This window comes from Argentina anserina, chromosome 1, assembly GCF_933775445.1.
Source record: "Argentina anserina chromosome 1, drPotAnse1.1, whole genome shotgun sequence".
NCBI classification, from domain to species: Eukaryota; Viridiplantae; Streptophyta; class Magnoliopsida; order Rosales; family Rosaceae; genus Argentina; species Argentina anserina.
The window spans coordinates 14,907,348-14,925,671 of NC_065872.1; the positions used below are offsets into that span (position 1 = coordinate 14,907,348).

At 36.5% G+C, this 18,324-nt stretch overlaps 2 protein-coding genes across 2 annotated transcripts; one reads left to right on the forward strand and one right to left on the reverse strand.

The window, feature by feature from the left end:
* The first annotated feature begins 800 nt into the window (after positions 1-800).
* On the forward strand, positions 801-4,458 carry LOC126794827 (uridylate kinase PUMPKIN, chloroplastic). The gene is made up of 7 exons (XM_050521614.1): positions 801-1,032; positions 2,193-2,340; positions 2,415-2,468; positions 2,837-2,928; positions 3,353-3,579; positions 3,814-3,990; positions 4,105-4,458. Exons 1-7 carry the CDS (start codon positions 821-823, stop codon positions 4,215-4,217), a joined length of 1,023 nt encoding a protein of 340 aa, XP_050377571.1. The 5' UTR covers positions 801-820; the 3' UTR covers positions 4,218-4,458.
* An 8,479-nt stretch (positions 4,459-12,937) lies between these two features.
* On the reverse strand, positions 12,938-14,079 carry LOC126794858 (protein MKS1). The gene has a single exon (XM_050521653.1). It carries the CDS (start codon positions 13,947-13,949, stop codon positions 13,269-13,271), a length of 681 nt encoding a protein of 226 aa, XP_050377610.1. The 5' UTR covers positions 13,950-14,079; the 3' UTR covers positions 12,938-13,268.
* Between the last annotated feature and the right edge of the window lie 4,245 nt (positions 14,080-18,324).

An 18,324-nucleotide genomic window follows, 5' to 3' on the forward strand; every position in this document is an offset into this window, starting at 1 on the left:
TAAGATATGATGTTTTATTTAATTATCCCTTTGAACAAGTTTTCGTTTATTGATTTATGACTTCTAAGTTTTGGAGGTCATCACAGGGTCCTCAAATTTATTGTATTTTCACAAAAGATCGATGGAACGGTCGTGAAAGAAAAACCTCGTATGGGAATAGTAATGTATCTTAAACTAAATTGAAGTAACGTAACATAATATAAATAGATAGGATTGCATGTCTATTATTTTTGTCGCTTAAGAGAACAAGTGCATGTGACTTTTTTATGCTTAAACTCAATTCATTTACATAAGTACCATCAAGGCCATACAAAAAGGATCCTATATATGTGGGGAATATGCGTAGGAGATTGATCCCCTACTTGGTCCATCAACGAGTCTGAGTTTGCTCCCACATGTAACTGATGTAAGTATCCCCTACAGCCACCGGAATTTCCCAAATGGCATGGGTAGGGGGCGGCGCCGGTCTTCGATGGGCATCAGAACTAGGGTTTGTGTTTCATTTCCTAACAAACCCTAGTTGAAAGACCAAAGGATTTCCGAACCATCAATCCGAAGGGACTTGCATCATCTCCGTTCCGGCGGGATAGTTTTAGAGGTTAAAATCCTTGGTAACGTATCTCGGAGGCGCCAATTGCCTAATGGAAATTTTATAGTTAAAACCAAAATCGAATTCAATATAAACGACAGCAGTCAAAACTGATTAACGACGTGTCGTTTAGTTTCATTCTTAACGTTATCCTCATTTGCAGCCTATTTATTGAAACACAGGGGCTTTGGCGCTGCGGAGGCTGCTTCTGCTTTCAATTTCCATCTCTTAATGGCAGCCGCCTCTTCCTTTGCTCCGCTTTTGTCTCTCAACGCCGTCTCTTCCTCTTCTTCTTCTTCTTCTTCTTCTTCTTCGTTTCTATTTCCTCTGAGCTCTCTGAAGCCCCGGAGACACGGTTTGGTTGTGAGGAATCAGCGCTTGATGGTTAGCTGCTCGTCTTCTGATTCTGATTCCGGCTCCGACTCGCTCAATGGAAATGGAAGGTATGAGATCTGAATGGCTTTGTTTCTGCGTTTTGTGTGTTGGGTTGCGCCTAAATTTTAGTTGTTTTTTAGTTAATCGCGTGTTCCAATAGGTGTTTGTAGAAATGTCTAAGAGGGAAACAAATTGGATTGGGTTTCATTTTCGACTTTAATTCAAACTCTTTTTGAGTATGTTGATCATTTTCTTGTCCTTTTTTTACTGTATATATGGGTTAATGAATTTGTGTATGAAGTATACAAATTGAACGCGCTCGCAGTAATGGATGCAACATGCTAGGAGTCGCGGTGAGTGTCGAAATGTCTGGACTAATTTGGGTTGCAGTCAAGCACTTGTTAACCTGCTATATGTAGATTTGGGAATGTGAGGAATATGAGAAAGGTTTGGTAGAAAGAGGCAGACAGTTTGATGACCAGCCCCTTGACATTAACACTAGTCGTTGGATATGAAATACTACATTAAGTAGGAGATTTTTAGAAGCAATAAAAAAAACCCTACTTGGTCTTGAAGGCCGGTTTATGGTCTGGCTGTGCTGCTTCAAGTTCAGTTCTGACATATCACACATGTAGATTTATCCCTACAGTGACATGAAGTTTCTCTAATGGGTCTGTAGAAACACGAATAAACAACAAATGGGGAACTAATTTAAACTTTTCTCATAACTGCCCCGTGCCCACCCTCCTGAGTTTTTGTTGTACTTTAGATATTATATCAGAGCCCAAATGCGACTCCACCTTGATTCAGGTCTACAATGATACCAAAGATATTTGGAAGATCAACACGCTGAAGCATTCTGGAGCAATTAGGGACTAAACTAGAGTTTTAGACATTGCTTAAGAATAACATAGGTCTTAAGCCAAATAATAAACTGCTTAGGTATCATAGTATGAGGTTTATGTGAGTTTATTAGAAAGAAATTTCTCTGTACTTTCTTTTGTTTGAAGCATGACATACATCAATAACTGCAAACTTATGATAGAAATTGATTCGTTAGCCTCATTTTCATTACAATTATGGTGGTAAACTTTGGGTTGTAGCAATCTCAATATGAGCAGGTGGCATCTTTAATTTACTAGCATGATTTATGAGTTTTGTGCGGGAAATTGACTATGTACCTTAAATTGTTTGCTAATTTCAAAATTTTATTTTATTTTCTAAGTAGACATACCCAAATGTCGTCTATGGCTCCCTTTGAGGTGACAATGAATGAAGCTGGGTTGTCCAGACCACCTTATAAATGGAGAAGGGTCTTGCTTAAAGTAAGTGGGGAAGCACTTGCTGGAGATCACACACAGAATATTGACCCGAAGGTGTGAATTTAACATTGTTAAATCATCATTGATAAATATGCTCTCTTGATAACTTCTAATTTCCCTTGCAATAGGTAACGATGGAAATTGCAAGGGAGGTTGCATCTGTGACTCGCCTCGGCATTGAGGTAACCATCTGTCATGTCATGTTGATGTAGCAAGTTAAACTTAGTCACATTTTGGGGATTATGGAACTATCTAGACCATTCTAGACGTGGAATAACTATTAGAAATGTTTAGCATTTCCACTAACCTAGCCTAGAATCTATATACTATCTCTATTCAGGAAAATGCTTCAGGTTAAATTTAAGACTGGGATCCGGGGTTTCTAAGAGCTATTAACAAACTTGCATGAATTGGATCTAGGGGTAGTAAGGCTGATTCAAGTTGCTGGCTATGACATTGCTAATATACCTGTAACATTGTCAGCTTAAGAAATCCAAAACACAGTTATTTTTCAAGCAATACATTTTCGTCACCATATCAAATATTTCAGGTTGCCATTGTTGTTGGTGGGGGAAATATATTCCGTGGAGCTTCCTGGACTGGAAGTAGTGGTCTTGACCGTTCATCCGCTGATTACATTGGGTAATTCCTTCAATCAGGTTCTTACATGTGAAGACTTTTGGTTGCATGCATTTTCTTTTCTTTACATGTTTATAAAGTTGGCAATGACATGTCATATTTCTGGATTTTTTTAAATAATATCTATCGTAGAGTTGGACTGTAAAATTGCAGTTATTTTGTTTCTGAGTTGGTAAACATTGAATCCACCATGAGCATGTTATAATTGAAAGCTGAAAAAAGTAAAGGTATACCCCAAATAATTTTGTAAACTGGGTGCTTTTTCCACAAATACAATCCCTCAGTCTCTTGATTGCATTAGGTACTTCCATTTTGTAATACTGAATAACAGAAGTGAGATTTTTTTTTCTCAGTTGTTTTGTGATACCTGTACAGAACTTAGATGCCTGATGTTTTAGTTGCTAATTGTTGTATTTCAAGTTTATAGGATGTTGGCTACTGTAATGAATTCAATATTTCTTCAAGCCACAATGGAGAGTATTGGTATCCCTACTCGAGTGCAGACTGCATTTCGGATGTCTGAGGTTGCAGAACCTTATATACGTCGAAGGGCTGTGAGGCATCTGGAAAAGGGCAGGGTAGTGATTTTTGCAGCAGGAACTGGAAATCCATTCTTTACAACAGATACTGCTGCAGCACTACGTGGTGCTGAAAGTGAGTCAAATATTTTGTATTATTTATTGAAAGTTCACTTATATTTCCTCAAGTGTCAGGCAGACAATGGTGGTTCTATGGTTCTTATAGGATGGTCTAATACCTTTACGCTTTTTATTGATGGCTGTACGGGTCTGTGCTGAATTGCAGCTTGACTGATAACTAGTGTTAAGCTCAGATTTTTTTTTCTTGTGTTTCAAACTAATTACATTTGTCTGTGAACTGTTTACCCAGTCAATGCAGAGGTGGTGCTGAAAGCTACAAATGTTGATGGAGTTTACGATGAGGATCCTAGGTGTAACCCCAATGCCCGTCTTCTTGATACTCTTACATATCAGGAGGTGACATCAAAAGATCTTTCAGTGATGGACATGACTGCCATTACTTTATGTCAGGAGAACAAAATTCCTGGTATGTTTAGAATGTTGCATATTTTTAATGTTCTCTTACTTCATATGTAATTGGTGTAGACAATATCCAACCCTAAAAAGCTCTTCTTTACATCTCTTCTTTCCTATGATGCAGTTGTTGTGTTTAATCTAAGCAAACCGGGTAATATCTCAAAAGCCATAAAGGGGGAGAAGGTCGGCACTTTAATAGGGGCAGCATGGAATTCTACAGTGGCACCACGAACATGAACTAGATCAATTCTGGACGCTGATGTATATTGAGGTGGTTTGTCACTGAAGCTCAAAACTTTTGAGAGTCCAATCTTGGCATTGTTGGGAGAACTGTACGATCTCAAAGGTACTAGTATTCAACTATTCATAGTGTAAGGTGTCAATAATTTTCTATCTAAGATAAGCAACTTGCAATTTTGTAGTAATTTTAGTATTGCCGGTCCAAACTCTTTTTGTTCTCAAGTGATTATATGATACAATGAAACAGTGAATGAGATCTACAGCTGGGACTTTCTTGCCCCAAAAAAGAGAGAAAGAAACAAACTGAGAAACGTCGCATATTGCATCTTGAACTTTACAGGATTCATGGTTATTGCATCCTGAACTCTTCAGGATTCATGGTTTGGAGAGAAACAATTGTCAGACCAGGAGATTTTCCAATAAGGATCATCTTGTTGAGAATTAGTTAAAGACTTTCTAAGTAATTGTCCGGTCCTATTTTTTCATCTAAACCGTTTAGATTTTAAAAATATAAACGTAGATTAGATGTATAAATTTTTAGCTAATTTAGTGATCATCAAAGAATTAAAGTAGATCAAATGAATAAATGAACTAAAATTGTTAAACTTGAACTGTTCAAGTTCATCATGAGTAAATCACATTTAAGAATGTCTTAACGATTGTTAAATTTGATAAAATTTTGCAGAGATGATCTATTCATATATATTAAAAAATTAAACGGTCGAGATATGAATATGAAATTAAAAAGTGGGTAAATTAAAGAGGTTCTCAATAAGTACTCAATAAGATGATCTTTATTGGAAATAGCCCCTTGTAAGATTAGGGTGATAAAACGTGGTGTTAAATTTTAAAAGAGCCATACTCTGAAACAAAACCTTGGAGGCTTAGACATTGCTAAACCTTTTTGTTCTGGTTTGAGTTCATTTTAACAAGATCATTCTTGTAAACATTACTAACTCGTAAGCTTTAGCAAATTTTGGAAGAAAGTCAAATTCCGATACTTATCGTCTGATGGCTGCTGCTTACGCCTAAGTGACAAGGTAATTTACAAGTCAAATTCCACTACTAGGTTGGAGTGTGTAGGATCAACAAGTAATATATATATATATATATATATATATATATATATATATATGAGGTTGCTCATCTGAAAGTGACACTAGTAGTAGTTTCAGCAAAATTTTAAAACTAGACCAATTACTTCAAACTCGGTAAATAGACAGAATAGTCTAGTCCACCCAAAGAAACGACCTTTCAAAACTTGGACATAACGTCCTTTTTCCATAGATATACAGCCGAGTAATTATCTTAGTAACCAATTCTCAGTATCTTCTGATAAAACCTATGAATTAAATATTGATAATTTATCATAACAAAAAATCTTAAATAAATTACACCACATGTCAATGGCAGTCAATAGTTATGTCACTAATCACAATTTCAGCCAACCAAAATTATTGACATACTTTCCACATGATTTACAGGAATACTTCATCCCTGGTGGGAAAAACATCTCACTTCTAATTCGAGGTCATCCGTTAAACATGCAATCAAACAAGATGAAGATGGTACTCCCATCTTTGACAAATGCTCAGGAATGGGAATTTTTTGATGTTGTTAATACTTTATTCTACACAATTATCCAACAGTTCATAGGAACTCCTAGTCATATTACCTCCGGAATTCATGATCAGCTCAGTAACCTTAGGTGTCCAACTCTAAGTGATTTCAAAGGGTACAAAGATGTGTTCATTTCTCGGAGTCATGCTTAGAGATGACAGTAACCAACCATTCTGGAAAGAAAACTTCATAAATGGCCTTCCAAAATTATTTGCTCACAAAATTCGACAAGTCTTTAGTGAAACATGCCACATTGATTACCATTCACTAACTTATGGAAATATAATTATAGTTATCTAAAAAGAAAGATTAAAAATGTGCATTGACATGAAGTTAAATGCCCAAATAAAATCAGATAAGAAAACAATCAAGTATGAATTAGGAAACTTCTGTGAGCAATATGGCTTACCGCCTTTAACCCCATCTAGAAAAAAAAAGTCAAGCAATAAATGTATTCCCTATCATTCAAAAAGAAGATTTAAACATTATTAAAAAAACAAAGATAACTTTGAAACAAACAAATTTTATTCTTAAAAATAGATTTCATAAGTCTTGGTCAAAACATCAACGCCAACCAAAGAGAAATTCTTTTGATAAAAGTAAAACTAAATGTTTTAAGTGTAACAAAACTGGTCATTTCAGAAATAACTGTCCAATTAAAAATACTATTATTCAACTAAAAAGAAGTCAAGAAGAAAGGAAAAACTTATCTAGACCTTAGAACTAAGGAATACTGATTCAGAAAATGACATTTCTGAAGATGATATTATAGAATCTTCTTCATCCGAGTCTAGTGAACATTCTTCCCCAGATGTTTGCTTTGGGTGTAAAGATGCATGTGAGTGCAAATCAATAAATGTTTTGTCTAAACAAGAATAACAAGAAGAGTTATTGATAGACTTAATAGGTAAAATTGACAACCCGACCTTAAAGCATAATACCTCAAAAAATTAAAAAAATTAATCATACAGGAAAATGTGGTTTATTCCCTTCAAGAAAATATTTGTCTTACTACAACATTTGACAAATTCAAAAATTGTAAAAAAGAAGTAACAATCCAAGATTTACAATATGAAGTAAAAGAAATAAAAATCAACAGTCACACTTAGAACTCATTAATGACAATAAAGAAATTAAATAAGAATTAAACCTAGTTAAATTAGATAACCAATATCTTAAAATCCAACCCCCAAAAAACCTTTTGAATCTCTTATATGATAAGAAACTTTTAAAGCCTCTCGACATGCTACTATAAATTCCATTAGACAAATACAAATTAGAAAATGGTACACTACAATCCAACTTAAAATTGAAGATTTCCAGTGAACAACAATAATCTTAACCGATTCAGGCGCGAATCTCAACTGCATTCAAGAAGGTTTAATACCTTTAAAAAATTTCGCAAAAACAAAAGAGTCATTACGTTTAGCTAATGGATCAAGAATGGACATTAAATATGAAATCCCTAAAACTCACATTAGCCAAAACAATGTCTATTTCAAAACTTCATTTGTCTTAGCAAAAAATCTAACTGATAAAGTAATCTTAGGTCTCCATTTTATTACTCTAATTTATCATTTCACCACAGGATATGATGGCATTATCACTCATCCTTTCGGTCAACCAACAAAGTTCACTTTCCTTTCTAATCCTGAAATACACACCTTAAAAGCATTTCAAGAAATTAATGTTTCAAAAACCCTCAATTGTATTCAAGTAAAAAATAAACAAATCATGTTTCACAAATAAGAAATTAATTTTAAAAGAATTGACAATCAACTTCAAGATTCTTTTCTTCAACAAAAAATTTAAAACTTTGAAAAAACATTATCAAAGAAATATGTTCAGATATTCCTACCGCCTTTTGGCATAGGAAAAACACATTGTCTCTATTCCTTACATTAAAGAATTCAATGAGAAAAACATTTATACCAAAACTTGCCCAAATCAAATGAGTCATGAAATTATGGACTTTTGTAAAAATGAAATCAATGATATGCTTAGCAAAAATATTATTCGTGCACTAGTAAATCCATTTGGTCATGCCCTGCTTTATATGTTCAGAAAAATGCTGAACTTGAGCGAGACACTTCTCGTCTAGTCATTAACTACAAACCTCTTAACTTCGTATTAGAATGGATTAGGTATCATATTCCTAATAAACGAGACCATATTAATAGATTAAAAAATCTGTTATTTTTAGTAAATTCGATATGAAATCAGGATTTTGGCAAATCTAAATCAATGAAGAAGACAAATACAAAACTGCATTTGTCACACCTTTTGGTCATTATGAACGAAATGTTATGTCATTCGGCCTAAAAAATGCCCCTAGTGAATTCCAAAACATGATGAACGATATATTCAATCCATATAGTCGTTTCTCCATAGTCTACATTGATGATGTTTTGATTTTCTCTCAGTCAATTGAACAACATTGGAAACATTTACATTAATTCTTCACCATAATAAAGAATAATGGTTTAGTTGTTTCTGCCTCAAAAATTAAATTATTTCAAACCAATATTCGCTTCTTAGGATTCAATATTCATCAACTCCAAATTAAACCAATAGATATAGCAATTCACTTTGCTGATAAATTTCCAAAAGTCATTTTAGAAAAAACCCAATTACAAAGATTTTTAGGATCTTTAAATTATGTAGACAATTTCTACAAAAACCTTAGGAAGCAGTGCAAACTTCTATTTGATAGATTACAAAATAACCCTCCTCCATGGACCTCAGTTCATACATCCTTAGTCATGGAAATTAAGAGCCATGTAAAAACCTTACCATGTCTCGACATTCATATTTTTGACTCTTATAAGATAGTTGAAATAGACACCTCTGAGATAAGTTATGGAGGGATCCGCAAACAACAACTTTCTCTCAATCACTCTAAATAAATTATTTGTTTTCATTCCGAAGTTTGGAATCAAGCTTAATCAAATTATAGTACTTTTAAAAAAGAAATTTTATTAATCGTTTTAAGTATTAGTAAATTTCAAGATGGTTTATTAAATCAAAACATTTTAGTTAGAATTGATTGCAAAAGTGCAAAAGATGTCCAAAACATTGTCAGTAAACAAGTCTTTGCCAGATGGCAAACAATTTTAAGCATCTTTGATTTTGAAATTGCATTCATATTCTAAATTTTCTAACTCGAGAATTTTTATAGGGTACCAAAATATGAAGCCCAGCTCATCTAGAGAGAAAAATCTCGGGAGAAATCCTGAAAAAGCAATAGTCAATCTTGGATCTCCTTCCCCAGCCAAGAAAGAGTCATCACCTGAATCACCAGTTAGCTTAGTTCTCTATGTATGACATTCTCTCCTGCCAACCGAAAATAGAAATAGTGGACTTAGTACTACCCTCAGTCCAAATAAATCCAATTATTAATCAGCTTTAGTTAACTAATATGACCCTTTCAAAGCATATTCATCTACTCACCAACTAATAATTCATAAAAGGTCATCTCCCTACCAATTCAATTATGTGGATTACCTATTCTATGTTGAACCATCCATGAGTCATCTAAAAACTCCTGCTTCTTTAGTAAAAAAGTTATTTTGGCCCTAATTCTCATTATCCTCCGAGTAAACCATTAGTATTTTATAAAGATATCTTATACAGCTCCAAGTCAATATCCATTAAACCAATCTTTGACCCAAATAATCAGTCCAAAATATTATATCATTCTCTTTACATCATTTGTATCATCCCATTATCCCAGTGGGGAGAATCCCCTTGTCCTTCACAGTAAAACCGACCCTCCACACTTACCATGATTATGTTCAAGCATGGAGCAAGATATTACACCATCAAACATAATATTTTAGTCATTCATGGTTTATCAATTTTGATAGAAATTTCAATCGCCAATTTCCTATGTGGTTTAATAACTGGTGGGAAAAGCATGGATCCCCTTTGGACTTTCCTCCCTCAGATCTTCAAAATGCAGTTGCAAAATTTGCCTGAGTCATGATTTTTAAGAATATAAGAAAAGGTTTACTCCTACCCTCATTTTTATGGCAAAATATAAGATCTTTGGGATCTTGAAATGACATTATGAATTAAATGAATATATTGTGATGCGGTACTTCTTAATCAAATGGTGGGACAAATTCAAAACAGAAGGAGTCTTGTCTCAATTTATTAAAGAATTTTTAATCATTCCATCTAAAAACCCAGTCACTACCCAGTCAGCACTTCCAGTAGCCTTTTTTGCTCACCAACCATTTGCTCTTCCTCCAGTCAAAACTTCACCAATCCAGCCATCATCTACTATCAAAACAAGATTAGTAACATCTAAAACTTCCACTTCCAAAGCCGTCGAATTAGAGGATATGGCTAATCAACTACTACAACATGCACAAGTCTATCGGAATAAGCGGCCAGTCTATCTGCCAAAAGCGAGGATGAAGAATGTTCTTCCTCCTCTTCGGCCCATAGTTAAGAAGCATCACCAAGTCAACCAGCCAAATGGGCGGACTACCAAGATAGTCAGGATCCATACAAGCTATAAACAACCAAATAGAATCAAGACCATGCACCAAAAGTCAAAAGTCAATATTTTCATAGAAAATCAACAGTAAACAGACAAGTCACCAATTGTTTCATCAGTTTGTTTAACAAGTTGAGACCTTTTCTATCAAGAAAAACCCTAAGAGCTGCAACCTCCTATTTTCTCCATTCTTCTCGTCCGGTGGCAGCAGGCGGTCTAGATGGGCTCTTTGGGCACGTCGAAACCGGACAAATTATGTTGCCAAACATGATTTTGCAGTTGACCCGAGTTTCCTTGTTGTTGGGTGATGCAACCTCGGTCTTGGCATATTGGATTGGCTGGATTTGGTAGAACGTTGGGTTAGGTTGTTGTGCCTACATCGAATCCTAAGTTCCTGACGGAGTCAGTTTCAGGATTGAGTTTCAGGTAATGGGATTGAGTTCTCTGGGCCTTTGGTTTTCTGGTTTGAAGGTGGTATGATCTTGGCAGCGGTGGTGTGGTGGTGCAAGCCGCAACAATAGCAGGGGGTGGCGGCAAGGTGGAGGTGCAACGTCAATGTCTGGCACTATTGGGTTTGGTCAAGATACATTGTTGGGCCGAGCTTATGTCATTTAAGTTTTTGCTAGGGTTTTCCAAGGCAATTTATTTTGTTTTTTATTGGGCTTAGGTCTAGCTTAAGTCTATATCTATTTATTCAGTTTTGACTGAATTCTATTTTGTTATAAGTTCTAGATTCACCTTCATCTCTATGGTAGATGAAAGGCTTGAGAGTTGGTTAAATTGTTTATAATGTGTAGTCTATCTTATGTACTATTGTGAGAGTCTGTTCTCATAACTTCTTGTTCCATCTGTAAGATGACGGCAGAATGGTATGTAATGGCTTAGTTGTCCTCGTTCCTAATTAATTTGAAAACTGTATTAGTATTTGATTTAAAAAAACAGACAAGTCACTGTTTATCCACAGTAGAAGCATGACCTTGCTTTAGTTCATCACTTTGTAAATTCTATATAAGGAGCTCCAGACTCCTCAGTTAGTTACTTTCAATTTTTCTGCTTCCTCCTTTTCTCTCTAGTTTTAATCGTAGAGTCTTTCATGTGTTGAGGTCTACTGCTTTAGTTCATCCTCCCATTTTTCAACTATAGTCCCCAGTCCTCATGCATTAATTTCATCTTGTAAGTTCATATGTAAATTATTTTCAATTCAATAAATTATGTTTCGAAATTCTATATATTTTAAGGTGTGTCGGATAAAGTATGACCATATCTGGGGCTGTTTCAGTCTATTACATAGTTAACTCATCTACTCCACATATCTTAAAAGTTTGAATTTAAATTCATATTAACATGTTTATTTATATTATATGCTTCTATCGGTTTCTCATATAAGAGCCGTAAGAATTGTAAGTTAATTAGTTAAAACTACTCGGACCTCAATATATATATATATATATATATATTGTTTTTGAGGTAAAGCATTATTACAACAAGTGATGTTCTATCGATATTGTAACCAGTAAATTTCTACATCAAAATCGTGTTACGTTCTTGCATATACGGCCCTACCAAGGTGCTGCTCCGCTGCTCCTAGTGATGCCAGCCAAAATGTAGCTTTACTTCAATATGTGAGAAAACGACCCCCATAAAAGGCACATGCTCTTGACTAAATGCAAGACCGTGTAATTGTTACGCTTACGATAACAAATTTATATCCAAGGCAAGTTGCCGATAAGATTAATCACCAATTGATATAGACAGGTGAAGGACATTAGCCTCCCCTTTGCCAATTCTCATATGATCGATCAATCTAAAAGCTTTGTAGTATCTACTGCACCTGCAATTCTCCAACCAATTCGTACTTGGTGAGAAAAATCGTACAACGTTGCCACATTCGTACTACACTTACAAATACTCATTCCAAACTCTTTTGTTTTAAAATATGCCTTCTTCAAAATCTGAGAGAATGTTTTTAAAGAAAATATTAGCTGAGAAAGAAAATATATTTACATTTTAACAATTCAGATTAACATCACGGTGTACTCAATTCTGTTGCAAAGAATGTGTCCTCAACGTTACCATAAAACAAATTCAAAATATTGTATGACACATAATACAATATTTTTAAATTTGGTTGTTTATGGTAATGTTGGCATATTTCAAATTATACAGTTCCTCCATTTAGATTGCATGTAAACAAACAATAATACATAAATAAGAACAAATTTTGGTTAATTTTGATCATAAATAAATAAATAAATATATATAACATTAGTTACATGTTAACTATAATCATATAAAACTTTGCATTCGCTCCAAATTCTTCCAATGTGGGAACTTATATTGCTTCAAGTACCAATTAGGCACTCATCATTTTGTCATAAAAAAGTACCTTATCATTTGGCAATAGAAGAAAAGCTAAAGCTGGTTTTGGAGTTACAAGAACACTTGCATATATGCTTCCCTGGTGAACATGCAACAAGTTTACCTATTTTGAAAAGAAGTGGTCTACAAGTTGCCACAGTATCACCTGACCATTATGTAAATGCCCTTCAATATGCCACACCCAATTCTTGTTCTCTTCAAGTTCTAACCTCTGTGTTCAACAACAGCAATCTCAATTACAAACGCCGCAACGCATACAAAAGATACTAGGAAGGGTTTAACCCTCAATTCCACTAGACACTTAACAGAGGGAGAGAATAACTCTTGCTCAAAATTCATCCACATTACAAAGAGAGGGTTTAAGTTCAACGCTCAAATCCAAATAGGAAATACCAACAATCATCTTTGCTACATATAAAATTATAAATAGTCGACTATTCTGATCTCTACGATTTAGTAATTTACGACAATAAAAAGTCAGTCAACAATGTCAATACAGTAGAAAACAAAAAGCTTTCACCGCCGGCCGGCAGCTCCCCAGCCTCCTAGAAGCGCTCTAAGAAATTGTTGAAGAAATCCCATGAAGAAGGGCTCGGAGAAACCAGAGGAGTCGAAAACATAGCCGAAGGACTGGCCATGAAGCTATTGAAGCCGCTGTTGACGTTGCTGCTGCTCGGAGCTCCTTGCCAGTTGTTGAAGTTTTGAGGTTCTTCCACGACCGGCGAGAAGAACCCAGGTGGGATCGGCGGCATAGTAGCGGGCGCCGGGGAGAGTATCCCCGGGAACTGACCCGTGATGTCAATTCCTTCGAGAATACTGTCAATGAAGTCGTCGTCATTGGCGGTGGTGGCGGCGGGGGGAGGGAAGTACTTGTGATCGGAAGAGGGGCTGGTTTTCTCGATGGAGGCGAGGCGGGCGGCGGGGGAGATGTCGCCGGGGGGAGAGGAGGAAGGGCCGGTGAGGCGTTGGACGAGGGACATGAACTCGTCGACGGAGACGTGGATGGGTTTGGGGGACACGGTATAGATGACCACCGGCTGGTTGTGCTGCGGCGGCGGCTGGAAGTGTCGATTTGGTTGAGGTGGGTTCTGTCGGAGGTTGTGGGGGTGGGGAGGTGGCTTCTTGATTTTGACGGAGTCTTTGCTGAGCTTGAGAGGGGCAGGGCGGGGGCCTTGGAGTTGGAGCTCTTTTTTGGGGGTGGTGGGCGGCGGCGGTGGTGGGTTCATTGCGGCCGGGATGAGGAGGAGATCTGGTGGGTTGGGTGGTGGTGGTGGTGTTGGAGTGAGTTGGGGGGAGGAAATGAGGAGAGAGAGATGTATGAAGAAGTGTGATGCCGAACAGTATTGACCATATGGAAGAGATGGACGGCGTTGACTCGAAAATAGTTGGCGGTGTGAGAACATATGTACTACCACGAAGGGAAGGAGAAGAGTCAAGACATTGAAACTGGGGAGGTAATTCACGAATTTGACTTCGGTGCATCGATATATGCTAGCTGTATAACCGTAGCTGAAACATGATATTTACTATTAAGCATTTTGTGTTACATATTAGGGTAAATTCCTCCTATGGTACCTGAAGTATGCTCAATTGGACAGTTTGGTACCTGATGTATTAAAGAGGACAACTTGGTACCTCATGTTCTTCTCTGTTTTCCCCCTTGGTACTTCCGTCACTATTTTCGTTAAAACTGACCACGTGCTACTCACATGCTATTATTTCCAAGGACACTTTCGTAACTATTACACCAAACCCATTGAAATCTCAGTCTTCTACAGTTCTACTCTTCTTTATTATTTATATTTATTCTGCTGCAATCCCCTCTCTCTTCACCATTCGAACCCAGTCAAAAACCCAATGTCTTCCTAATTTAGGGTTCGTAATTGAGAAAGGTGGAGTGAAGTGCGATTTAACTCTTCGAAGTCACTTATGTTGGCTAATCATTGGAGGGAATTTAGAGTTCGTGGTGAGCTCCAATATCATGGTAATCTCTCACTTATCCTCGTTTTGATACATCAATGTGTTTTATGCTTGGGATTGTACCTTTAAGAATCTGTTTTGTCCTTTTTTTGAATTAATGAAGTAAATCTAGCTTCTGAGGTCCATGTGCATATACTGGGATTTTGGCCCTGAAATCTAATTAAAAAAAAAGTTATGTACTTTGTTGTTCAATGAAGATATACCAATTATTAATTGCCAAATTGTGAATAAACTAGTATGATGTTGTTAGTGGCATTCACTTTGATTAATGCCTAATATTCTTGAGATTGTGTCGGTTTAGTGTGGACTATGGAATAAATTCTGGGGACCTGGAATGAAGAGTAGTTTCAATAACATTTGCTTCTTATTCTTTGCTTTCATATATACTGTTTTATTTTTTGTTCAGATGTGTATGTCATTTTGGAGATACACCATGGTGGCCAATTTGTTGAAGTTGGTGGTGAAAGATTTGAATACAATGGAGGTGAAGTTCATTGGGTCGAAATGATTGATCCAGAGAGATTTTCTTGGACAGATTTGAATTGCCTTGCTTGGAGATTAGGTTATAGAAAGCCTCCTGTTCATTATTGGTTCAAATGTCACTCAAAACCAAAATATTTACCTATTAGGATTGATAAGGATGTTGTGCGCATGCTCGCAGATCTACCTGAGACTAGGAAGGTAGACGTATATTTTGTTGGAGGAGGTGACAGAAATGTGGAAATTTGTGACGAGGAGGATCGGATGAAAGATTTTTCAGATGTGGTTCCGCATTTAAATTTCATGCCAGTGATCATTATGGTACCACTTAACGCTGCTAATATGGGGAATGATAAGGGGAAAAGGAAAGAGATGGACATTCAAGCTAGTGAGGAGGAAGAAGACTATGAGCATGATGATGATGTTGAAATGTTAGAAGAGATTGATGACAAGTTCATTGATAGTGATTATGAGTTAAACCTTGAGGATGATGGTGAAGCATATGGTGTTGAAGTAGATGATGTTGAGTTCAATGCAAATGTTGACGATATTAATGAGATTGAGGAATGGACTGATATGGGTTTTGCTGGTGAGATATCTGACAATAGTGAAAATAGTGATGAGTTGGGAAGTGCACTTGAGGAATCTAGTGATGAAGTTGATGATGGTTCAGTATCAAGTAAAAGAAAAAAGATCAAAGGGAAACAATGGGTCCCTGAAAGAGATATGAAAAACCCCCACTTTGAAGTACGCCAGCATTTTGATAATAGGTTTCAGTTTAAGGATGTAGTAAGGCGTTATGCAGTAGTTAACCAGGCAAATCTGCACTTTCAGAAAAACAATAAGAAACAAGTCATTGTTGTATGTGGAAAGAAACAGAAAGGTAAGAGGAGCGAAAGACAATGCCCATTTTGGTTACTTGCTAGTGCTATTAGTGATGATTCACCTGTATTCGTAGTGAAGACATGTGACTTGATTCACAACAATTGCCCTCGGGTGCCTAGGGTGAACATGTGCACCACCACGTTTCTCGCAGGGTCATATCAGAAGAGGTGGAAGGCAGATCCTAACATGTCAAGGAAAAATTTCATGGACACTGTTCAGGAGGATTTGAAGCAGAATATCTCTGTGAAACAAGTATGGAGGACAAGACAAAAGGCACTAAAACTCAATGAAGGCAGTGAGGCACAACAATACAACTTACTTCAAACTTATGCACTTGTTTTAAAAGAGACTAACCCAAATTCAACCGTGGTTCTAAAGACAGAAATGGAGGGGGATGTTCGAAAGTTCAAAAGAATGTATGTATGCTTTGATGCTTGCAAGAGAGGATGGCTTGAGGGGTGTCGACCCCTTATAGGTTTAGATGGCTGCCATATTAAGGGTCAATATCCCGGGCAAATCTTATCAGCAGTAGGCATTGATGCTAACAATGGCATGTTCCCAATAGCATTTGCCATTGTTGAACTAGAAAATTATGATAGTTGGACTTGGTTCATTCAGCTTTTGATTTTTGACCTGAAGATGGATATGAACTCCGGGGCTGCTTATGTATTCATGTCTGACAAGCAAAAAGGGTTGCTAGATGCAGTGAGACACTTACTTCCTGAAGCTGAACACAGACATTGTGTCAGACACATGTACAATAATTTCAAAAAGAAAAATCCTGGTCCTACTCTGAAAAATATGGTGTGGGCTGCTGCAAGGGATACGACTGAAAGTTGGTTCATCAAGCATTATGAGGAAATCAAAGCTGAGTCTCCAGAGGCATGGAGGTGGTTTGAAAAACATGAAAAGCCATGTCACTGGACAAGATCAGCATTTAGGACAGAAACAAAGTGTGATTTACTGTTGAATAACTTATGTGAGTCTTACAATGCCAGTATTATTGAAGCAAGAGATAAGCCAATTCTAACTTTGATGGAGAAGATCAGGGTTAATACAATGACAAGGTTAGCCAATAGAAGATGTGCTGGTCTTAAGTGGAAGGGACAAATTGGACCAAGAATTCAGAAGATTTTGAACAAAAATGCATCGCGAAGTTATGCGTACACAACAACCAGGTCAACTGATTATGTATATGAGGTAAATGGAACAAGTGGCACTATTTTTCAATCTCAACACTCGGTTAACTTGGCTACGATGAATTGCACATGTAGGAGATGGGCTTTATCTGGTATCCCATGTCCTCACGCAATTGCTTGTATGTTTGTGAAAGGGCACGATCTAGCTCAATACGTTCATCCTTACTATAGCAAGCAATTTTATTTGCAAGCATATGCATATCCTATCAATCCAGTTCCCGGAGTAGACTTGTGGAAAATGGTGGATCATCCCATTCAACCTCCACTATTTAGACGAATGCCAGGGAGGCCGAAAAAGGTTAGGACAAAGGAAGTAGGGGAGGATATACCAGCTAGTGGAGGGACAACCAACCCAACAACTACAACATCCAATAAACTACACAGGGTAGTTTATGTTGGTGGAACGTGCAAGTGTTGCAAGGATCCAAGGCATAACATTAGAACTTGTCCCATTCGCAAGGTACTCATATGACAATGTTTCTTTATTTTTATTATTATTATTTATAAAGTAATGATTCATAGGTTTCTAACTTTCACCACATTTTGTAGAAGGAGCTAGAAGCAGAACGAGCAAGTATTAGAGTCAATGTGAGTAATCAAGGAAATAACACTATGAATGTGAAGGTTCAGAATCAAGGGAATAATGATGTAAGCATTAATGTCAAATCCAACCAAGTAGCTACTGCAAAGAAACAGGTATATTACTAATGAATAGTTACTATATTACTAATGTTGTGTTCCAGTTTGAACAATTACCATGTTGGATTTATTATTGAGATAATTTGTTGTTACAGGCTAGGAGAACAAGTAAGGTAATTGGTGAAGCATCTGGATCAAAATCAGTGACGTTTGAAAGTGCACCTTCAAAGTCCTTGCATGCGTCATCTCAACCAGCCATTCCCACAACTATTTTCCAGTTTAATCACTCATCCTCAAGTCAACCTATTGATTCATCTGGAAAGACCTAAGTGTCATATATGTTTAAGAACTTATTCTATGAAGGCATGTACGTGAGATATTGGTGTTTTGTTAGATTAATGCCTTGTTTTAAGAGTTA